At 44.3% G+C, this 20,116-nt stretch overlaps 1 protein-coding gene across 1 annotated transcript; it reads left to right on the top strand.

Annotated features, from left to right (window-relative positions):
• The first annotated feature begins 447 nt into the window (after positions 1–447).
• fbxo34 (F-box protein 34) lies at positions 448–20,001 on the top strand. Its single transcript, XM_041275699.1, is given in 4 exon segments — positions 448–923; positions 10,315–10,518; positions 16,581–17,329; positions 17,332–20,001. Coding segments are annotated over 3 exon segments (2,400 nt in total). The 5' UTR covers positions 448–923; positions 10,315–10,441; the 3' UTR covers positions 18,906–20,001.
• The last annotated feature ends 115 nt before the right edge of the window (positions 20,002–20,116 follow it).

Raw genomic sequence — 20,116 nt, 5'->3', positions numbered from 1 at the left:
TTTGCTCAGCCCGTGTTAAAGCACGACGCTCCGATGAAAGACCCGAAAGGGTTTATATTGATATACCCGAAGCGTGGCTTTGAGTTTCACCGGGATCCTGTCTCGCAGTGCATAGCAAGCTTCCTGCTTCTGTTTTGATCCGAGGAGCTGAGCCGCAGCGCAGCCGTGCATTTTTAATGATGGAAAATGCAGCTGACGAGGAGGGAACCAGAGAGCTGGACGGTTTCAATTATTTAAATATTATCATCGTATCCAGTTCGCCCCGCAGCCTCAGAGGGGCCACTGCGCCCAAACACCGTGTCTTTTGAGACAGGCATTATGCACTGATGACAATAAAAACCCAGTCTTTGAAATTGGAAACATTTTGGAAAAAAAAAAAAAAAAAAAAAAACCCTAATATAAATGTTTTCAGTTGAATGGATGCGTTAGAGTTCGATCACATTTGAAAAAGTAATTTTCTCTTTTCTTTCACTTCATAGATAACGTTCACCAGAGCTGGGTGCTTCTCTCTTTCAGGGCGGGTGTCCCACGGTGTCCCACGGTGTCCCATCCTGTCCTAGTGCACAAGGACTCGTATTGCGCGCACTCGCCAAGCCACAGCAACCCCCTTGCGTGCGCGCTCCCTCCAAAGACGTCAGGACGGCACGCACTATATCAGTTAGCTTTGCGCCCCCCCCTTGCTATTGAGACTAGGGGAGGGAGAGTGTGGCTAAATATAAAACGCAAAATGAGTACAATTCATAAAAACAAGAATATAAACCGCCAGCCTCAGCAGCACCCGTATTTAACATCAAATATATACTGAGCATAATATTTGAGCGGCGCAACAAGAATAGACGAAGCTGACTGAAGCTGCAACGCTTTTATTTTTTTGCGGAGAGATTTGCACGAAGCGCGACCCCTGCATTCCAGTCTCCGTGCAGGTCTGTCTCAGTCTCTCTCTCTCTGTATTTTTTGTGTGTGTTTTTCTTGTAATGCTGTTCCTGCTTTTCCTGTGTGTTTTAGTGAATGCTGTTTTATTTCGTGTGTGTTGGTCGTGTTGCTCCTCAGTCCTGGGGTGTTGTCTGCCTGTCTTATCTTGTGGATTAAAGTTTCTACACTTCTTGCATCTCGATGGTAGCGCTGCAGTCGTCGTGCTGCTGGCTGTGGGCTCCTAGCTGGATGAGATCCTGGACAACACGGGCCAGGTTTCAGGAGACGGCTTGTTTTCCTTCATTTATGCCAATGTGATGTACTGGTAAATGTTGCTATGATTCAACGGGGTTTTTTTTTTGTGGTTTTTCAATTGCGCCATGTTCGTATTCTTGTGTTTTGATTTATTGATTTATTTATGTATGTATTTATGTATTTAGCAGTTCCACTGCACTGTGCTAAGTAACGCTAGTTCGGGCCTCAGCCCCGGTCTTTCCTGGGTGTGGGTACGGTAGATCTGGAGCAGGTTTAGGTCTTCCTGTTGTCCGAAGCAGATGACAAACTCGCACTAGCGAAATATTAATTCCTCCAGGTTTGGTGTTCGTTACCGATTCGTCTGTTTTACGCGCAAGACTACTAACAAGTTTAAATTTCACAAATGAATTCAACAGCTGAGATCTCGGCAAAAAGCGAATAGCAGTGAGAGGTGATAGTGGTAGCTGCCTTCGAGTATTTCTAACGAGGTACCCCTGTGTGTGTGTGTGTGTGTGTGTGTATATGTATATATATCTATATATATATATATATATATATATATATAATATTATTAATTATAGTAAATACATTTATTTATTTTGTGCTTGAGTAATTGTCAGTTATGGTTAGTGTCAAATTTGAGCCATAGCAATTTGAAATGTGGTGTTCAGGTCGTGGGGTAAACTTGAGTTTGTGGCAGATCAACATTTGAAATAGCCAGTATAGTGAGTTTGGGATGGATGGATTTATTTATTTATTTGCTCATTTGTATTTAAAGAACACAGTCGAGCAGGAGAAATCGAAACACGAGTTGTTCCATTTCCTGGAAGAATTGTGATAAGTTAAGGCAGTCTACCAGTTTTGTGTGTGTGTTTATTATTATTTTGTTTACGGTTCACAGTAATAAAGTAGTTCAGTAAAACAACCAAACAAAAAACGGTCAAGTGCTTTTGAGTGCAAATAGATTTATTTTAGATACAAGCAATGTTGATGACAGGCTCTGCTATATGACGTGCATCAGGGTTTTTGCCGTCTGAAAAACAAACAGTCTTTGTATTTAAGCTGCTGTTGACCTGGCTGTGGGTTGCTTATCCATTTTTAAAGAGCTGCTTTTTTCATTGTTTTTTATTTATTTAAGGAGTGTTCAGTCAGATTGCCGGCCTGTTGTGTTGGTGTGTTTGCGAGTGTGACGTCATGTATCTTTTGTGAGGCAGCCCCAACCCCTCCCGCCCAGGATTAACAGTGACCCGGCAATGACTGACTGTTTGATAGGTAATATAAAAACACAAACTGACAAGAAATCGTGTATATACTTCAACAACTAGCGAGCTGTCAAATGCAAAAGCCATTCAACCAACCAATCAACCTAGTTTCCAACCAAGCATCCAGTTAGAACAGTCTTTGGGGAGCTGAGGATTCAAGCTACTTCAAATGCACAGTGATGTGTTGAGACTAGTCTGCCCTATTACTTCAAACCAGTATTGAGGAGGTGGGGGGGGTGTAGCTGATGTCCCCCCCCCCCCCCCCCCCCCACACACACTCTTGAGTCAACCTGCTCGCTGCTAGTCAGACTGATTTATGCCCCATGGTATATGCCTGCTAAGACAGCTGTTGTGAAACGGCAAGCAGCTGCTTTATCCAGCAGTTCAGTAAGGGAGGAGTTTTTTTTTCCTTCCGCAAAACCAGTTGGTTGGGCTTCAGACATAAGCGTGGTGCCCAAGGGGGTCATTCCTGTGACAGGGTTATGCTATTTATAAAGGCAGTATTACAAGCCCATTTTCCCATGATTGATGTGTTCAGAGGGCTTCAGTTATTTCAAGTGGTCTGGTCTTCAAGGGGCAAGCTAAGAGCCAACACAGATGGACTTGCAAGTTGTCTCCCCTGCAGTGATGAGGTTAGCTGCAGTGCAGGTTGCTTCATGATTCTGGGTCAGTTTAACTGATCAGACAGAGTTTGATGACACTAAAAATTTATTAAACAGTCTATAGTTTCCTTGTCTGTGATTCAACAGTCTGGTTAAATTTCATGTATCATATGTCATTGTTATGTGATAAGAAATTGTCCTCACCTGCTCCATTTTATTCAATCTAGCTAGTAGTTGACTCAGAAGTGGTGCAAGATATCATATCCTTAGGTGATTTATATGTCTCATTTAGATAGACCATGGAGAAGAAGGGGGGGGTGGGGTGGTGGGTGCAGGAATATGTTTGACTTGAAGCCAACATTTCAAGTCAACCAATCCAAACCAGCCTGAATAACGATCTCTGTAGAGCAAGCCGAGCACAACCAAGGCTTTACTGAGTCCTGTCGGTTGGCTGGAGCAGCACTAAAAGCTGAGCGTCTTGCCCTTCGGAGCTCGAGTAGCCCCACGGGTTCATGTTTAGACATGCCGAGATAGTGGTTCACCTGGACTCCCTCTCTCCAGTTCAGTGTGAGAGTCTGCAGGAAGAATACGGTCGGCGATAGTTCAATAAATCTACCTGTCTGTGCTGGTCTGGGGCTCCAGACGCCCTCTTTTTTTGTACCGAGACAGGTTTAGACAAACTTTTCGTTGTCTGTTGGACGAGTCGGTCTCAGATATTTGCTCGTTCCTCCTACAGAGTGGGAGTGGAGGGGGTGGGCGCCACTTCTAGCTGCTATGTACTGGATGTTCATGAAAGAAACCATTTTGTAGAGCAGTCAAATAGCTGAAGTAAGTGTTCTGGCTTGTTTCCAAACTGTTGGGTGTATTTGTGTGTGTTCTGCTCTTGGCTGGAAAAAATCATTGAGGTACAATACCTGTAAAGCTTTGTAGAACCCTCTGTTTGAACAGTAACTTTTGAAGTAGGCATTCCACAGCTAAATACTGTAAGATTAAAACTCGAGTTTGGCTTTCGTACGAGGACTGCCTTTGTCTTTTTTTGTTTTATTTTGTGTTTTATGTTCCGTGTTTAAGGTAGGATGATAACTAAACGCAGCCTATAAGACCGGTTTAGGTGGGAAAATATAACACACTTTCAGTTGTGAGAACTCACAAACGAGTGACGGATTCATCTCCCATAACAATGGTTGCTGCATCAGGGGATTAGTTAAAATATAATTCCCATTGCATAGCAGTTTGTTGTATTCGACCCCGGCATTCCAATATAATTGTCCCGACCCAAACGGTGGGGGGGGGGGGGGGGTTTCATCGGACGGGGACCCCTGGAGTAGCCGGCTGGGACCTTTGTGGAAAAGGCCGTCGCTGGGCTCGACCCTCACGTTGAAACGTGAAGTGACCCGAGCCTCATACTGGACTGATGACTCCTTTGCTCGACTAACCACCTTGGTCCTTGTACGTGGGACAAAGTGGAGGGAGGGGGGGGGGGGGGGGGGGGGGGGGGGGGGGGTGGGGGGGGGGGGGGGGGGAATGCTGTTGCTAATGAAATGAGACGACAATGAAGGGGGTTACTTTACCTCTCAGTGCAGTCAATTTACACTGTGTGTCAGCAGGTCACTTTAACCGTGAGCACTTCAGGACGTTCTTTCTCTAACCGAGAACGTTACACCACAATTCTTCTGTTTAAGTGAACACACAGTTAACATTTAAAATGTTAGGTGCAATGTTATAGTGGGTAAGTATTGCACGAGTTTATGAGACCAGGTTTCTGGGTTACAATATCGCCCAGGTATTTGCACACTATTCATGTCTTGCTTGCAAACTCTTTGGCATTTTAGATTTGCATGTAATGGTAGGTCTGGCTGTTTAACCAGTTTTACTTTTAAATCAATAACTTGTTGACCCACATTTCTGTTTTTACTGACAGTCATATTTGACCATGCACAGTGAATATGCGTGCAATTTGCAGTCTGCTCAGTGCTCTTCGGAACAATTGTTTGTATTGAAATGAGGGGAAGGGGTTGGGGGGGCAGCAGCTGAGTTACAGTCAGTCCAGGCTTTGCGCTGTTTACACACTAATTAGCTTCTTGGAGACAGTTGATTGAAAGAAAAAAAAAAAAAAAAAAAAAAAACTGCCCATTCCAAAGCAAGAGACTACAAGTCTGTGCAAACTAGAGCAATCCCCTTGAAACAAGTTTCTTCCCATTTCTCGGAGTGAAATAATTAATAAAGGGAGCCTGGATTGTACAGGCAAAGTTGTGGGGGAGTCTACAGCTTGTCTAGCCCCCCCCCCCCCCAGCTGTTAAACTAATCACACTTGCTTATTAACCCATGATGAGCTTGTCTTATCTGCACTTCCTGCATCATGGACACCTCAGTAAACTCTGCTTGCCACATCATGACGACATTTTCCAATGCTGTATATATTTACAAACAATTTGCATTTGGTGTGAATCTTTTTTTAAAGTGAGGTATTCCGGTATATTACATTAAAAGTTGAAGCAGGTTGTATAGCTGAGACTAGCATGCCTTGTTTATATTGGGTTCTGTCTGGAGACCAGTGTCTGACACCTTCATGTTCTGTAACTGATATGTTAATCTGTAACATTTCAAAGAACTTCTGAAGTCACTAGTGCTGCTCGATGGTAGTCAGCAAAGCTTAGAGACCCATTCTCCATGGATATTCTTGTTCCTAATTAGACACATGTCTGATGCCTTTGCATGAATGCAATAATATAGACTATTAGACGCTTTTAAAAATGATTTGACAAGCATTTCGACTTGAACAGGGACCGTTCGGTATCCCAAGAGTTGTGCTGATCGTGCTCTGTGTACCAGCAGGAAGTCACTGAAGACCTTAAGAGAGCCTTCCAGTCAAAACTTTTGTCAAATAATGGAAGATTCTTTTTAGTATTGCTGCATATAACAGTTGTATTTGTAGTCCTGGGTGGGAACCAGACTCCTGTTGCATAGCAGTAAGATCTGTTTCCAGGAGTTGATGTGCGCTTTCCAGGACACACCTGAGCTGAGACATTGCGTCGTTCCACGCTCGTTGTGAAAACATTCAAATGCTGAGCAAAAGTCTTGGTTCCATCTTTTATAAGTGCTGGTATTGCTCATTGACCTCTTTAAAGGTAAAAGAGTAATGTTGTGAAATGCAGCTGCATTATGAGCAAACAAATGTTTGTTCAAGGCTGGCCGGTCTGCCGGGGAGGTGAACTCGTTCAGCAGGGTACTGTAGTGAAGCTGCTTGTTTTTCCAAGGATGGTGACATCATAATGCTACACCCAGTTCATACTGACTGCACTGTGCTTTAGAGACTTGGTTTTGGAAAACATTCCACAGTTCTTTGGTCCTGAAGACTCTAGCCAGTGCTAAGGCGGTGGTCCTTCCTCTAACCTGTTTCCGAGGTGGGGACCCCCTTCGTGGTCATGGCTTTTCCTGTTGACCCCGAGCCGTGAGGTGCTGGAAACTTACATGGATGGTGCTCTTTGTTTTAGAAATCAGCCCTTTTTAAACCAGCTGTTGTAACCTCAGGATGTGTGGCTGTTTGGCCCATAATGCAATTCCACTACTGCTTGCATTCCCGTGTAAGGTGGAACACAAGTAGCATGGCCTATAGTGATTTCAGAAAGCGATTCTGTTTGTGTTCAGGGGCATGGCTGTCTTTCATATCCAGGGGCTAAAAATAGATGGTAAGAATTAGTTAGAACCTGAACACACAGAGTTCAGCCGAACGCACACATACAGCAGCTGCACTTGAGATTCTGGGGCGAACACAAACGGGTTCAAGTGGCCTGCAGTAGAGTGTTTTTGTTAAGTAAAAGAATGAACAGGTTTTTATTAATACATTTAATATTTAACACCCCTATATCCTTTAAGCATGGGCTACATTCATTTTTACAGCACCCACAACAAGTCAATTGCAAAACAGAATGTGCTGTAGACGTTTTCAGTCTGTTTCCAATAGGTCATGTTTATCTGGCATGTAAATATATTGTGTTCTCCCCTGTTTCTTTGTGCTCCTCCAGTGCTGCAGTACGCTTGTGTAAGGTGATAACCTTTTAGAGCACCTCGTGAGTTCCGATTTATGCTTTAAAATGAAATATTACCGTGTAATACAGAAACCATAGTTAATGCTGATATAATACTCATTCATTTTAAAACCACTTCATTTTTTTTGTGCATTTTTATGCCAGCGACTTTCTATTCAATCTTTGTATGAAACGTTGAAAGGTCTATATGAACTGTTCTGCTTGTGTTCTCGATTGTGGGCCAGTCTAAGAGTCTTACTGTGGCTCAGGGCTTGGTAATTCCAGCTGATGTATTGGTAGCATGCTGTCCCACAGCACTTTCAGCAGTCTTGTGCTCGTTGTCATATGGCACCAGGAACTCTTAACATTACAGTCACTGTTTGAGCTTTATTTAAAAGAATGGGGGGGGGGGGGTGTGTGGGGGGGGGGGGGGTCTCTATGGATAAGCATTGTTAACTCTTCAATTGGAACCTTGCCCACTTTTTTACGAAGGTGGGTTTGTTCTGTAAATCAGATTGGAGGCAACAAACAAAGAAAGAGGCATTATTTGAATTCAGTTAGATTTAAATATGGTCCATTTAAGTTAACTGATGGCTATGTCAGTATGATCCTACCATAGATCTGCCCCCCTTCAAACCAGTGTGCGTGCATGGACGTGTGAGTAGATTCATTGGTTGTTCAATGATAATGATTCTGTGTAATCAAAGTACAGTAAGATAATCGGTTCTCTGTTGATTTAGAGTAGGTTAAAAACCTTGAACTGCCAGACAGCCCTTTGGTAACCTCCCGTCTTGCTGTGTGCAGTGCTTTTCTACCCTACTGTCATACAAAATGCACCTTGAGCTTTGAAAGCTTCTTGTCTGCAAGGACCTGGTCTCTGTGTCTGAGTGCTGCTGCTTGCTGAGCTGCACAGATACATTTGTTTTTGCTAATCAGTGTGGGTGGAATCGCTGAACTATAATCAACACCCTGGAAAACCAGGAGATCGGGACAACAGAGCAAGCTAAAGGTATTGATTAGCTGAGCCATATATAGACATGTGGAGATGCTCGCTGCCTACTGGCTGGCTGCTCTTCTTTTTTTTTTTTTTTTTTTTCTATTTCCATGCATGTGTCTGTCAGCAAACAAGTGGAGGCTGCCTGAGTGTCTGCAGTGGTGGGGCAGACTGCTGCTGCTGCTGCTGCAGTGTCATTACAAGCGCTGGGACCTGCAGACGAGCGTGCTGTGCTGTGAAGCCACGGAATGGACTGAGGGGAGTGGGGAATACCTTTTGGAATGCATTAAGGAAGGTGGGGGAAAGATGGACAAGCTAAGGATGAGCTTGACAGAGTTGGACAACCTGCTTTTAGCTTACTAGTAAACATGTAGAAAGTATCTGGGCTACTTTTAGTTTTTTTTTTTTTTTTTTTTTTTTGTATTCTTTCAGTGTGTTGTACTGCAGAGACAGTGTTGTTCACTGATACTGTCAGTGTTAGGTTTGTGTTATTTTTCAAAGCCACAATTAAGGAGTTCTTTCTTCATTGTTTTTGTAGTCTGTGCCCTGCCGTGGCCTCCTTTCCGCCTGAGCTTGACGCTGTCATGTTTGCATCTGCTAGAGACAATGTGGTTTGTGAGGAGAGTGGATGAAAAGTAACCTTTCCGTCGGCTGCTCTTTCAAAAGCTTATCTTGTCTTCATGGCTGACATGCTGCTTTGAAAACAAACTCGTGTCTTGTTCTGTCCCGAGAGCAGCAATGAACAGGGAAGGAGGGAGAATGAATGCTCTTCTACATACTGCATTAGTGTTTGGTTCAGGCTGCGGGACGCTTGCTTGTGTTCTGGGTATCTCCAGAGAGCTGTAATCCGATATTTTTACTGCCGTTGGAAAGTTGGCATTGTGTTTCCAGAAACGTTAATATTTTAAAACTGCAATGTGTTATTTTTATGTGGGTCTGTGACTCTGTTTATTACCTGTTGCTGTTGAGAGTTGAAATTTGAAGTTGAGAGTAGGCTGTAATAAGTTAGATTAGGAGACCACTGCTTCTAGTGGTGGTTGTTGTGATGTGTGTGTGTGTGTGTGATTTTTTTATTTATTTATTTATTTATTTATTTATTTATTTAACACTGCTTGCACGTGCTCCGGAACAACTGATTTGGCAAGAAAAGATCATTATAGAACCATTATTATAAGTAATCCTTTTTATTTTAGGGTTCTGTGGTTTTTGGAATGCTTGTGTGCATCAACCCAGGCAGAAACGCAGAAACCTGTGCAGTTTTGTAATTTTTAGATCACCCTTTTTCATGGAGTGTACTGAATAACCCTGGTTTTATAGCAGTGCTAATGGGGATTAATATATATATATCTGTTGCATTGGACTGTAGCAAAAACCTAGTCTTAGGTTTGTAGTATGCTTTTTTCCCTCTTATTTACAAACTTTTAAAAAAAAAAAAAAACACATAGTTTCTACACAAATATGCATGGGAAATGTAGACGTTGGTCTTCTATTTTTACACATCAGTAAGTAATGCACTGTTATGCTGTTTACTGTGTAGCATTGGTGTGGCACACCAATGCTCTAGTACTCTAGTCTCTGTCGAATTGATATTGCAGTCCTTTTTTGTTCTTGGAATGCTTCTTGTTATGGTTTTTACCAACATTCCCAATCTGTTAATGTAAAAATGTGTTTAATTTCTTAAACTTTTACACTTCGGATTTAAACAGAATGGAGAGCCCTTTGTGTCAGGAGTATTGAGGTGCTCTGACGGGGCTTATTTTGCACGCAGCAGCAAGACTTGGTAGAGAGGAAGCAAATTCCAGAACTAGCAGGAAAGCTCGGGGCATTGGAGTACTGCACTGTACTTTATGATGATTGGGAAGAAGATCAACACATGTTTGTGTATTCACAGGAAATCAGTTGGGATGCCTCTTTGACTGTCTACTTGGGACATTATACCTGGGTTACAGGACTGGGCAGTTCTCATAAAACTGAGTCATGCCAATAAGTGCATTGTCTGTCTAGTTTTGCACTGTGCATTTTAAAAACATGAGAATCATTCATGTGCTGCTCGTGTCCAAATGTCTTTCTGTCTCGCTGTACATGGTGAACTCGAACACTGCCTTGACTTGGCACCAATCTTCACCAAACCTTTAATCGCACTCTCTGCTTCCAATTGACGTTTTGTATTGCATGTGATTGTATAATCAAAAAAAAAAAAAAAAACTATGCCTGCATTGGTTATTTAAATTAATTCTGTTTTTGTTTTTTCTCCCGTTCAGTTTCTTCTTTTGAACAAGCAGAAGACTGCTTCTGCTGGGGCTGATCTGAGGAGGAGGAGCAGGCAGGAGGGTTGAGAGGATCGTCACTCTAGGGACAGGGAGTGGAGTGCCTTGTGGAAATGTGAATATGAGTTCCTGCAGAGCTGCCCTCTACAGGGAACCCCGGAAACCTGCGGCATCCTGCACCTTCCACCCTGCGCGCCGGTGAGTGTTAACCCACGAGAGAGTGCAGCGCCTGTCCTGTAGATTCAAACTGCGCTCGCTGGCCCTGTCACTACCTAATCTTTGAGTGGGTGTACTAGGAATGTATACCATGGGTGCTGCAGACTTGCTCCCCCCCCCCCCCCCCCCCCCCCCCCCCCTTGTCCAACCGAACCAGAACAAAATTGGACAACTTCTTTGTATTCATGACACATTGACTTTTTAAGGAAAGGCTTCAATTAAACATGAACCAAATACCAACGGTTGTCTGTTGGCTTGTGTTTAGACATGCTTGTACACGTGTCCAGTATAGCACTGGCAGCCGGGTGTGTGGGAGCACAGCCAAGAAGTCAAAGGTCAGGATTTGGCCCCGGGCTGCAACTCTCAAGACCTAAAGAGATTAGCCACTTTGATATCAGTGTTAAGGGTGCTTGCTGTTTGTCGTGCCTGAAGTATTACTGCAGGTTAGGGTTAGATTACTTCCAGATGAAATATTAGCGGTTATTAAGTTATTGTTTATGTAGTTTTTTTTAGACGCTGTGCTCCATTGTATCGCATTGCACTGCAGTGTTATCCCAGTGGTTTCCACTCCCAGCATGTAAGATAGGAATCCTACTGTGTTTTTCAAACTGAAGATTTGGATTTTTACCAGCAGATGCAGAAAGGACCCATTCATTTCCAATGTAAGCTTTCCGCTCGACTATGCTGCACTCCACGATTCTCAGGGTAATTCGATCGACCAGATAATCTGGTATTTGATTTGAATTCACCCTTTTGAAATTTGTTGAACGTTAGTCTGGACGTGCCCAGAATTGAACAGGTGTGACATTTCCAAAAAGATGAAACTTGAACACATCATTTTTCTCTTCTCTTCCTCTTGTTTTAACCCTTTCAGGACCAAGCACTTTTCAGTGGGATACCCTCCTGTTCCAGGGTTTTTTTGGCTGTAGTTGACTCTTCCTATAAAAACTCACTAAAAATCTATTTTTTTACAGTGTCATCTTGGAAATTGTGTCTTTTTTTCAGAACACTCTAGGGAACATTATAAAGTACTTAAGAAACCATACAGTCTTCTTGTTTCTTAACACTAAGTTTTTTTTATTGTTATTCTGTGACCTGAGGGACTTTACAATACTTCCTGAAAGTTTTGTTTAAAAATAGAAGTTTGTGCAGATTACAAGACCTTGTTGCACCTGAGTGATTGCAATGCCATAATACACATTCATTCTCAGGGTCTTTATAAGCAATAATGAACACTACTCTCTATTTATTTATAATAAATAAATAAAATATTCATTCCATTATCAGTAATAAGGGGGGAAAAAAAAAAGCTTTTCTGATACATTTAGTTCATGAAATAGTGTCTGCTTATATCCACTCGTTTCTATATATATAAATAAATAACAAACACATGACACAGAATAAATGTTCTCTTTGTGTGATTTTTATAATCTGTTAAAATTGATTTAAAAAAAAAAAAGGAATTTAGAAACAGGAAGTGACCCAACCCTCCCTACAGGGCAGTTCAGCCTTTTTCTTGGCCTTTCAACTGCAACAGCCTCTGAGGTAATGTGTTTTATGTACATGTTCAGCTGATCCTGTTAAAGTAACGCCAAAAAGCCCAAGTTTGTTGTTAACAGATACTGTAGAATGAGTTGCGGTGATAAACGGATTGCTCCTGGTTCTAGAAGCAGAACTGTCAGCTGCTCGTTCGTGACCTAGATGAGGAGGGGCTGCCACAACCCGAAAATAAACTCATTCGAGTTGTGCAACCGAGAGTAATGGTGTCCCTGTTCTGTAGGGCAGCAGAATTAAAAGAAGCATGTGTGTTTCGTTGCAGGAGAACGTCGTGCCGCACGCTGCAGAGCACGTCGCACCTCTCCACATTCTTGCACTTTTATCCTCTTGAGTGTAAACTGACCCGAATCAATTAGCTGCAGTGCTGGCTGTTCATTGTGAGACTAGATCACTCTCTTAATGCTGAGTGACTGGGACGGGACGACACACTATGTGGATAGTTTTATTTTTTGTATTTATTTTAGGTCCATTCCAGTTTAGATTCAATCCTCATGAGATGTTTCCTCTATTTGTGGTGGTTGAAGATTCATAAGCCACATGTGATTCTGAAGAGGTGTGTGCGTGCATATATGCATGCAAAAAAAGAGCTGTACAACCCCCCACGTGGTGAGAGTGTATTTCTGGTCCAAAGCCCTTGGATTAAACATTACTTATGTATGATATACAGATGTTCACGTCACTGTCAAGTTGTATTGTAAATGGAACACTGTTTCCAGAGAGTCTTGCGTCAGACATTAACGCTCAGCTGTAAGTGAGGTGGGGGGGGTTTGGCGGTAAAGGCTTGTAATCCGTTTGGAAACGTAATGAAATTCTAGTTTAGCATACCAGTGGCAAACAGTCTAGACAGAAGTATCTCGGTGAACAAATCTAATCGCTACGGACTGCAGTGTTCATCACAACTCGAGACTGCCACAACTCTCTTACTTTGAATTCCGTTCCATTTTTTAAATGGCATTTCTTGATATTTGTTCTCCCTCCACAAATACCCTGATTTGGAGTGGATGTAGAAGTGGTCCATTGTGACGGGCCCTGTGACTGTCAGATTGCATGCTCTGGTCCTGTTAGCAATGCTAATCGCTGTTCATGCTGTCGTTGGATTGTTTAATGTAGAAATCACACTGTAAGCGAGCGCACTAAGCTGCAGTAACTTGTTTGCAACTTTGATACCAAGCGTGGGGCTCCTAAGAGAGGTCTGTACCCTTTTAGAAGCACCTTGTGAAGGCTTTGATGAAAATGCATTCTCCTCGGTGTGCAGAATTATATGCAGTGTTCCTCCCAAACACTTTAAATGTTTTTGCTGCTGCATGTTAACTGAGCTCTCCAATCTCTTTGGTAGAGGCCTGTCCAGACCCGGTGCTGCAGGCAGGGATAAAAACAAGAGCTTCAGTCAGACGCACATGCTTGTCAGCAGTTTCCTGGACAAGATATCCCAGGAACACTTTGCTTGTTTGCCTCCCTTTTCTTTTCTTTTTTTTTTTTTTTTCGTCTTGTCAACAGTCCGTGTCTCCAGGCAGAATACTCGCTCAACTCTGAACTGAGCTCTGCTTGGATTTATTTAGGTAAATTTGTGAACTGTGTGAAGTTGTGTATAGTATAATAAATGGTGAAATACAAATAATGAGTAGGTATTTAAATCAGCAAGGTGTTTTATCAAATAAAACCTTAATAGATGTAATCTCTGAATAAATTAGTATTAACAAGGAAGCTTTAGTTTATTTTGAATCTGGTAATAGCTGTTATTTTGTGGTTAGAAAGTCATTAGAAAGATTACTTCGTTGCTTTCTGTTTTATTCAGATTACTCTTCTGCAACTGCTTTTTTAGAAGCCTCTATAAGATCATTATTACTTTGGCTGATCATGAACTGTAGTCAATGTTTTCTTTCCCACAGACCCTGATTAGCACTATGTAACGGTAGTACAAGATTAGTTTGAATCCGGGTCGATAGTAGAATATGTAGTAAAACAAACGTGTGTATTTCTTTGCCAGTCCCTTTGACTGGAGGTCTTTCGCAGTGTCTTCAGTGCATGTGTCTCGAGTACTTGTAAGTGTATCTCAAAGGAACACGTTTGATTTGGCAGTCTTGTATTCTGCTGATGTCTGCGTGTTTTCTAGCCTGGTCTCATTTCTTTTGTTTGAATCCACGGATGTTGGAATTGGTGTGCAGGTGATACTGTACCCCTTTTGGATTGATATTGTACTCTTTGCAGATTGAAACAGAAGCTGCATGGAAGAGTTAGCATGAGTTTGTTTCTTCATGTTTCAAATGTGATGCCGTAGGGGAACTTCATCCAGAACTGGAAAAACAATCCGTGTTGGAATGTATAGTAATGCTGCCTTTATCTTATCAGCTTCTTTCTCAAACGATTCACCTGGAAGTCTTTTCTCATGTCTTGTCATTTTTTTAAAGTTTTTTCCTTTTTGAAGTGCGTGCTACCTGCGTGGCTTATAGGTTCAGTTTACTGTCCTGTGTTTATGTAATGTGAAGTGTTTTCAAGCAGTGCGCCACGGGCGGAACGATTCACTTGTGTTCAGAATCATGATCAAATGTATTTGTAAACGGTTAAACTCATTTCTTTTAAATTATATTCTTTCTGTGTTAGTGTTTGTTTTAACATTTGTAGATGTGTGCTGCTTCAGTGAGGTAGCCTGCTTGCTGGTTCCCATAGAGGTCAAAGACAGCCAGGTGTGAACAAACGGGAGCCTCATAGAAGTGGCAGCTGTTTAGAGTCACGCGTCAACTGAAGGGCAATCGAGAGCAGTCCGTGTGTGTGGCTGCTTGGAAGGGCAGTCAGAAATCATCCCAGGGGGCAGGGGGGGTTAAAAGGGAAAGGCAGATCAGAAACAACCTTGGTTATAGGAGACGGGTCATTATTGGCAATAGGGTTATTTCCGGATGGATAGTCAAACTTGTGTGTGGCTGGGGAGTGGGGGGGCTTGCATGTGCCCCACCACCACTTGTAGAATGCCAATCCAAATTTGGTCACAGTGACTGTCCTCTGTCCCACAGCAGCAATTCGCAAGGGAATGCCTTATATGCACTTCTTGCTGTTGGGGCTACAGCATTCCTTATGGGTGCTACTGCATGTTCCCATTTTGAAGGTGGACTAGACGTCCGATATCAGCAGGGCTGTGCTGTAGCTTCTGTGTTTTTATAAATGGCCCTGCTTTTGTGGCTCGGTTCCATGCTGTCCGCAAGGTGAGAGACAGGCTGTTTATCTAACAAGACTTGGAGAATTTGTTTTTGCGACCATGGCCATGTGCGCCGCTCCAGTATTTTTCAAGGTGGATGTTGTAGGGTACAGATTTGTTTCTCATGGTACTGTAATGGGCGTTCTGGTGCTGTGTGTGTCGCCCCTCTTCAGATGTGTTCCAGCCTTGTAGGCTAGCTTCTATTTGCTTTCGTGCTCAAGCTGTTGTTTACATATGCAGATCGAGGCTGGAGGTCTGAAGTGTAAGAGCAATGCTATTGACACAGGTACTGTTAGAATTGCTGTGTGCCTCAAGGCATTGTAAACTGCAGCAGCTACAAAAATCAATTACAATAAAAAAGCAGGCAGAAGCTGGTGGAGTTTGTTAGGGCTGGCATTAGAAGGGCACCTAGTGAAGTACTAAAGGGTTGTGCTGTGCGTCAGAATCGGGTTTCAGTGGCCAGCACGCGTCCCTTTTTTTTTTTTTTTTTTTTTTTTTAAGTAATTGTTGGTTATTCAATATCAACCTGAAGGTCTCTTCTGCTCTCCTTTTGGCAATTTTGAGTTACACATACCCTATTGCAGGACTTGCAGAAATGACTGTAGCTGCAAAAATGCCTAGCTGCAATGTTGAACATGCCTAGTAACAGAAGGAAGATTAAGCACACTCTGTTCCTCTGGGCGTCGTGAACCTGGGCCAACAACAGATTCTGTCTAACTGCAGGAAGACAGGAAGTGCAGAACTTTTCCACCATTCATGATGGGGTCCTAGAAATTGTTTTCTAAAGTGACACGATGAGAACAAAAGACAAAAATTATTTGGCAAAGTGAAATCTTTTTCCTGGCAGCAGAGATCCCCTCTGGATGCCAAGTACTGGGCGATACAAGATACTCTGCAGCAGGACAACGTAATTCTTCCTTATATAGTTTGCATTGCCGAACAGGAGACATTAATGCTGTGCTACAGTAGGTGCTTGGGGAAGGTTGTTTATGGAGGCAGGGTGGTTGGTGATATAGTAGCCAATTTTATTTATTTATTTATTTTTTTCTTATGGCGTTTTTGCACTAGAGATCTAGATGCATTAATCCCCATTAGTGTGCAGGGGGATGGTCATTAACTGGTGCTCAGTGTGCTTGTTCAGATGTGGGGCTGTAGTGGAGGCGTGCAGTTAAGTGCCTGGTGTGGTTGCTCATTGTAATACATTATAAAAGGTTGTAAAAGTTAATTTGAAATGTGTGGTATTAATAGATGGAAATTATTTGCTAAAATGTATTTTCTCCTTTTTATTTTTTCTTAGGTCCACCACTATGCATCTTAAGCCATATCCCAAGTTTCAAAAGAAGGACTTGCCATTGGAGATGAGCCAGGACAGCCTCCGTGCCCATTACCCAAGCCAGCAGGGGGCGCTGCGGACTGAGCGATGCTCTAACGCCTGTGTCACCTGGCAACCTTGCTCACCAGGGGGCTTGCATGGCAACGGCATGGCCAAGCGACGCCCCTTTGGGGTGCTGTCCACCAACACCATGTGCAATAGCAGCAACAGCGCGGGCCCCAAACCCAGCGGGGAGTCCCTGTACGCCCGGGCCAGGAAAAGCAGGACGGCCTCTCTGAACTCCATCACAGGGTCTCTTCTGCTGCTGTCCACCGCCTCCGAGAACGACGATTCCTTCAACATCCACCGGGGAGACGAGGCTGAGGGGCCTCTGGACATCTGGGCAGTCATCAAGCCTGGGAACACCAAGGAGAAAATCGCCATCTTCGCTGCCAGCAGCGACAACAGCAGCAGTGCCGGCAATGGAAACAGAAATCTTAGCGTCAGCATTCGCAACAGCAGTAACAGCAGCAGCCCCAGCAGCCGGACAGTATCGATAAAAATCAAGGGCAGCTGGGAGGTCGAGGGTTCCATAGCCAAGCGCAGGAAACGATCTGTGGACCCCGACACACTCAAGACCCCAGAGCAGAAGCCACAGCTGCAGCCCACCAGGACGAGGGATTGTGGGGCAAGGGAGGTGGGGGGACAGTTGGACAGCATGGTGACTGAGGGGGATGGGGAGGAGAGGAAGAAACGGAGGAGGAAGAGGATGGGGATGGGGAGGGAGGGAAAGCCCTGTCTGTGGTGGAGATGGTGGCATATTTAGAGCAGAGGGCCAGCGATCTGCTTACAGACTGTACCAAACACTGCCCTGTGCGCAGCTTGGGTTGCGTTGGGCAATCGAAGGGGGGGACCGCAGTGGAGCAGCAGTCTGTGTCGGAGAGCCAGGGGGACTGCGTCAGGGTGCTGGAGATGGTGGCCAAGCTGGAGTCGGAGTGCCTCAAGAGGCAGTGTGAGCGGGAGGCCAGCGGGGGGCTGTCCCGCAACAACAGCCTGCGCAGGAACGTGGGGAGGGTGCTGCTAGCAACAGGGCAGGTTCCTCCGCTCTCCATGCAGCAGCCAGAGTCTGAGCCACAGCATAATCCTCAGCAGGGTCAGAACTGTTTAGAGGAGGAGGAGGAGGAGGAGGAGGAGGAGTCTCCTGACAAATTGAGCAAGAGGAGCCCCCAGAAAAACGGGGATTGCTGTGAAACTCTGGCTTCAGAAACTGCCAGTTTGGTCTTCAGGGAAAGGGAAGGGAGCTATTGCTGCGATGGCAGCGTAGATTTGAGAGAGCCTCTGCACTTGAATTGCAGGCCTAAGGGCTGCTGTGAAGAGGGTATGGAGCAGCAGGGGGAGAGGAGGAGGAGGAGGAGGAGGAGGGTGGAGGAGGAGGAGGAGGAGGAGGAGGAGGGTAGCGCTGGCGAGTCCTCCTGTGTAATGAAGGAGGGGGACTCGGGTGCGAGAGCCGGGCCGCAGCAGGAGAGGCGAGAGGAGTACGAGCCCCACGTCGGCCATCGTGAGGAGCAGATTCCCGGGATGCTGTTTTTCAGACAGACTCCGTCCTCGACTGAGCAGGACCAGCTCTCTAAGCCACCAGCAGCTGCAGCAGCAAAGAAGGATGAGGAGGAGGAAGCAGGAAAAGAAGAAAGTAGAGAATCGGAGCGTTCCATAGACTCTGCCCCACAAAGAGACTCCACCCCAACAGAACTGCCCCGACCCCTGTCTGGGGAGGAGGGAGAGACTGAAAGTGAGGGCGTGTCACAGCAGCGAGAGATGTTGCCTCTGCGCAGGCTGGTCTCCCACGAGTTCCTGGAGATGCGCTTCAAGATCCAGCAGCTGCTGGAGCCCCAACAGTACATGGCCTTTCTGCCGCATCACATCATAGTGCAGATCTTCCGCTTCTTGCCCACGGAGACGCTGGCCGCACTCAAGTGCACCTGCCATTACTTCCAGTTCATCATCGAGAGCTACAACGTGCGGCCCGCCGACTCCCGCTGGGTATGCGACCCCCGCTACAGGGACGACCCCTGCAAGCAGTGCAAGAAGCGCTACGGTCGCGGGGATGTGTCGCTCTGCCGCTGGCACCCTAAGCCGTACTGCCAGGCGCTGCCGTACGGCCCCGGCTACTGGATGTGCTGCCACGGCTCCCAGAAGGACGCAGCGGGCTGCAGCGTGGGACTGCACGACAACCGCTGGGTCCCCGCCTTCCACAGTTTGAACATGCCAATCTACAAGAGAGTGCGGGGGGCTGAGGAGGACACTTCATAGGGGTGCTGTGGGTGGGAATAGCAGGGGGAGGGATGTTGTGGTGGTGTGTTTGTTTTTTTTTTTTGTCTGTGTGTGCGTAATTGAGGCCAGGTTGTTTTTACACACTTCACAAGGTATCGCTGAATCGTTTCTGATCAATCTCGGGAAGATCTGAATGTGTTTATTTAATATTACAACGCCGTTATTGCATAATTAACACGATGGCTGCTTGCTGCTACCACATGGTTTTTGTTCGTAATAAAATAATGCCTCTGGCATGCTTTAATAATGACTTCAGAGGGTAGTGGCAGGATAGGGCTGGAGTGAAGCTGGGACTCCAATGAAGCTAGCGTCGGCATAACAGACACTGTGAGCAAACTCGCACTGAGCAGCCACTGCGTCGAAGATGCCAAATGAGTGGTCTGTATCTCCTTGTTTCAGACAGTGATGCACCTCTTGCTTTCACACACTGTTCAGTTTGGAGATATGGAAATAGAAGTTTCAGCATTTTGATCTACGAGCAACGTTATGTGCTGTAAAAAATATATATTTTAGTGGCTTGGCAGTCTGGCGCAAAGGGTGAGTGAGATTTATATGATATGTTCCTAGCGTATAGAGAATACATTGTCTGTTTTAAAGTACGTTTTTGTTTTTAATTTGGTCTGCACCAGTGATGACATTGACAGTTTGGAGTTATTTTCTTGCTGTAATTCTGAGTGATTGGAGCCTGTCTCCTGCGCTGTTTACAATGTATATAATAGTGAGTCCTATCAATTCATACAGGGTGAGGGGCTATGCATGTGCAGTACTTGAGAGCGTCTGCAACCCTCTGTGGATCAAACACAGGATTCTACCCCTGCCTTGTACATATTTAAAGAATCCAGGTTGTACATGTGTGTATATATAAAGTATAGAACTGGCACAGCCACTTAACCACTACAGTGCAGCTATGCGAGCATTGCAGATATTAGTGTTTATTTTTGCGTCTGTTTTTTCTTGTTTTATGTTATTCTCCTATCTATTATAATTTTTTTGATTCTGAAAAGACACCTAATATGGAGTTCTAAACTTTGTTCTTTTTATTTGTATGTATGCATGTGTGTAATTTATATATATATATATATATAATATATATATATATATATATATATATATATATATATATATATATATATATATATAGACTACTTACACATGGATACAGCTATGTTCAAATGTTTTGCACCCCCTAT

Source organism: Polyodon spathula, chromosome 17, assembly GCF_017654505.1.
Source record: "Polyodon spathula isolate WHYD16114869_AA chromosome 17, ASM1765450v1, whole genome shotgun sequence".
NCBI lineage: Eukaryota > Metazoa > Chordata > Actinopteri > Acipenseriformes > Polyodontidae > Polyodon > Polyodon spathula.
The sequence above is the reverse complement of the archived record's forward strand: the minus strand, read 5'-3'. Positions and strand labels throughout refer to the sequence as shown.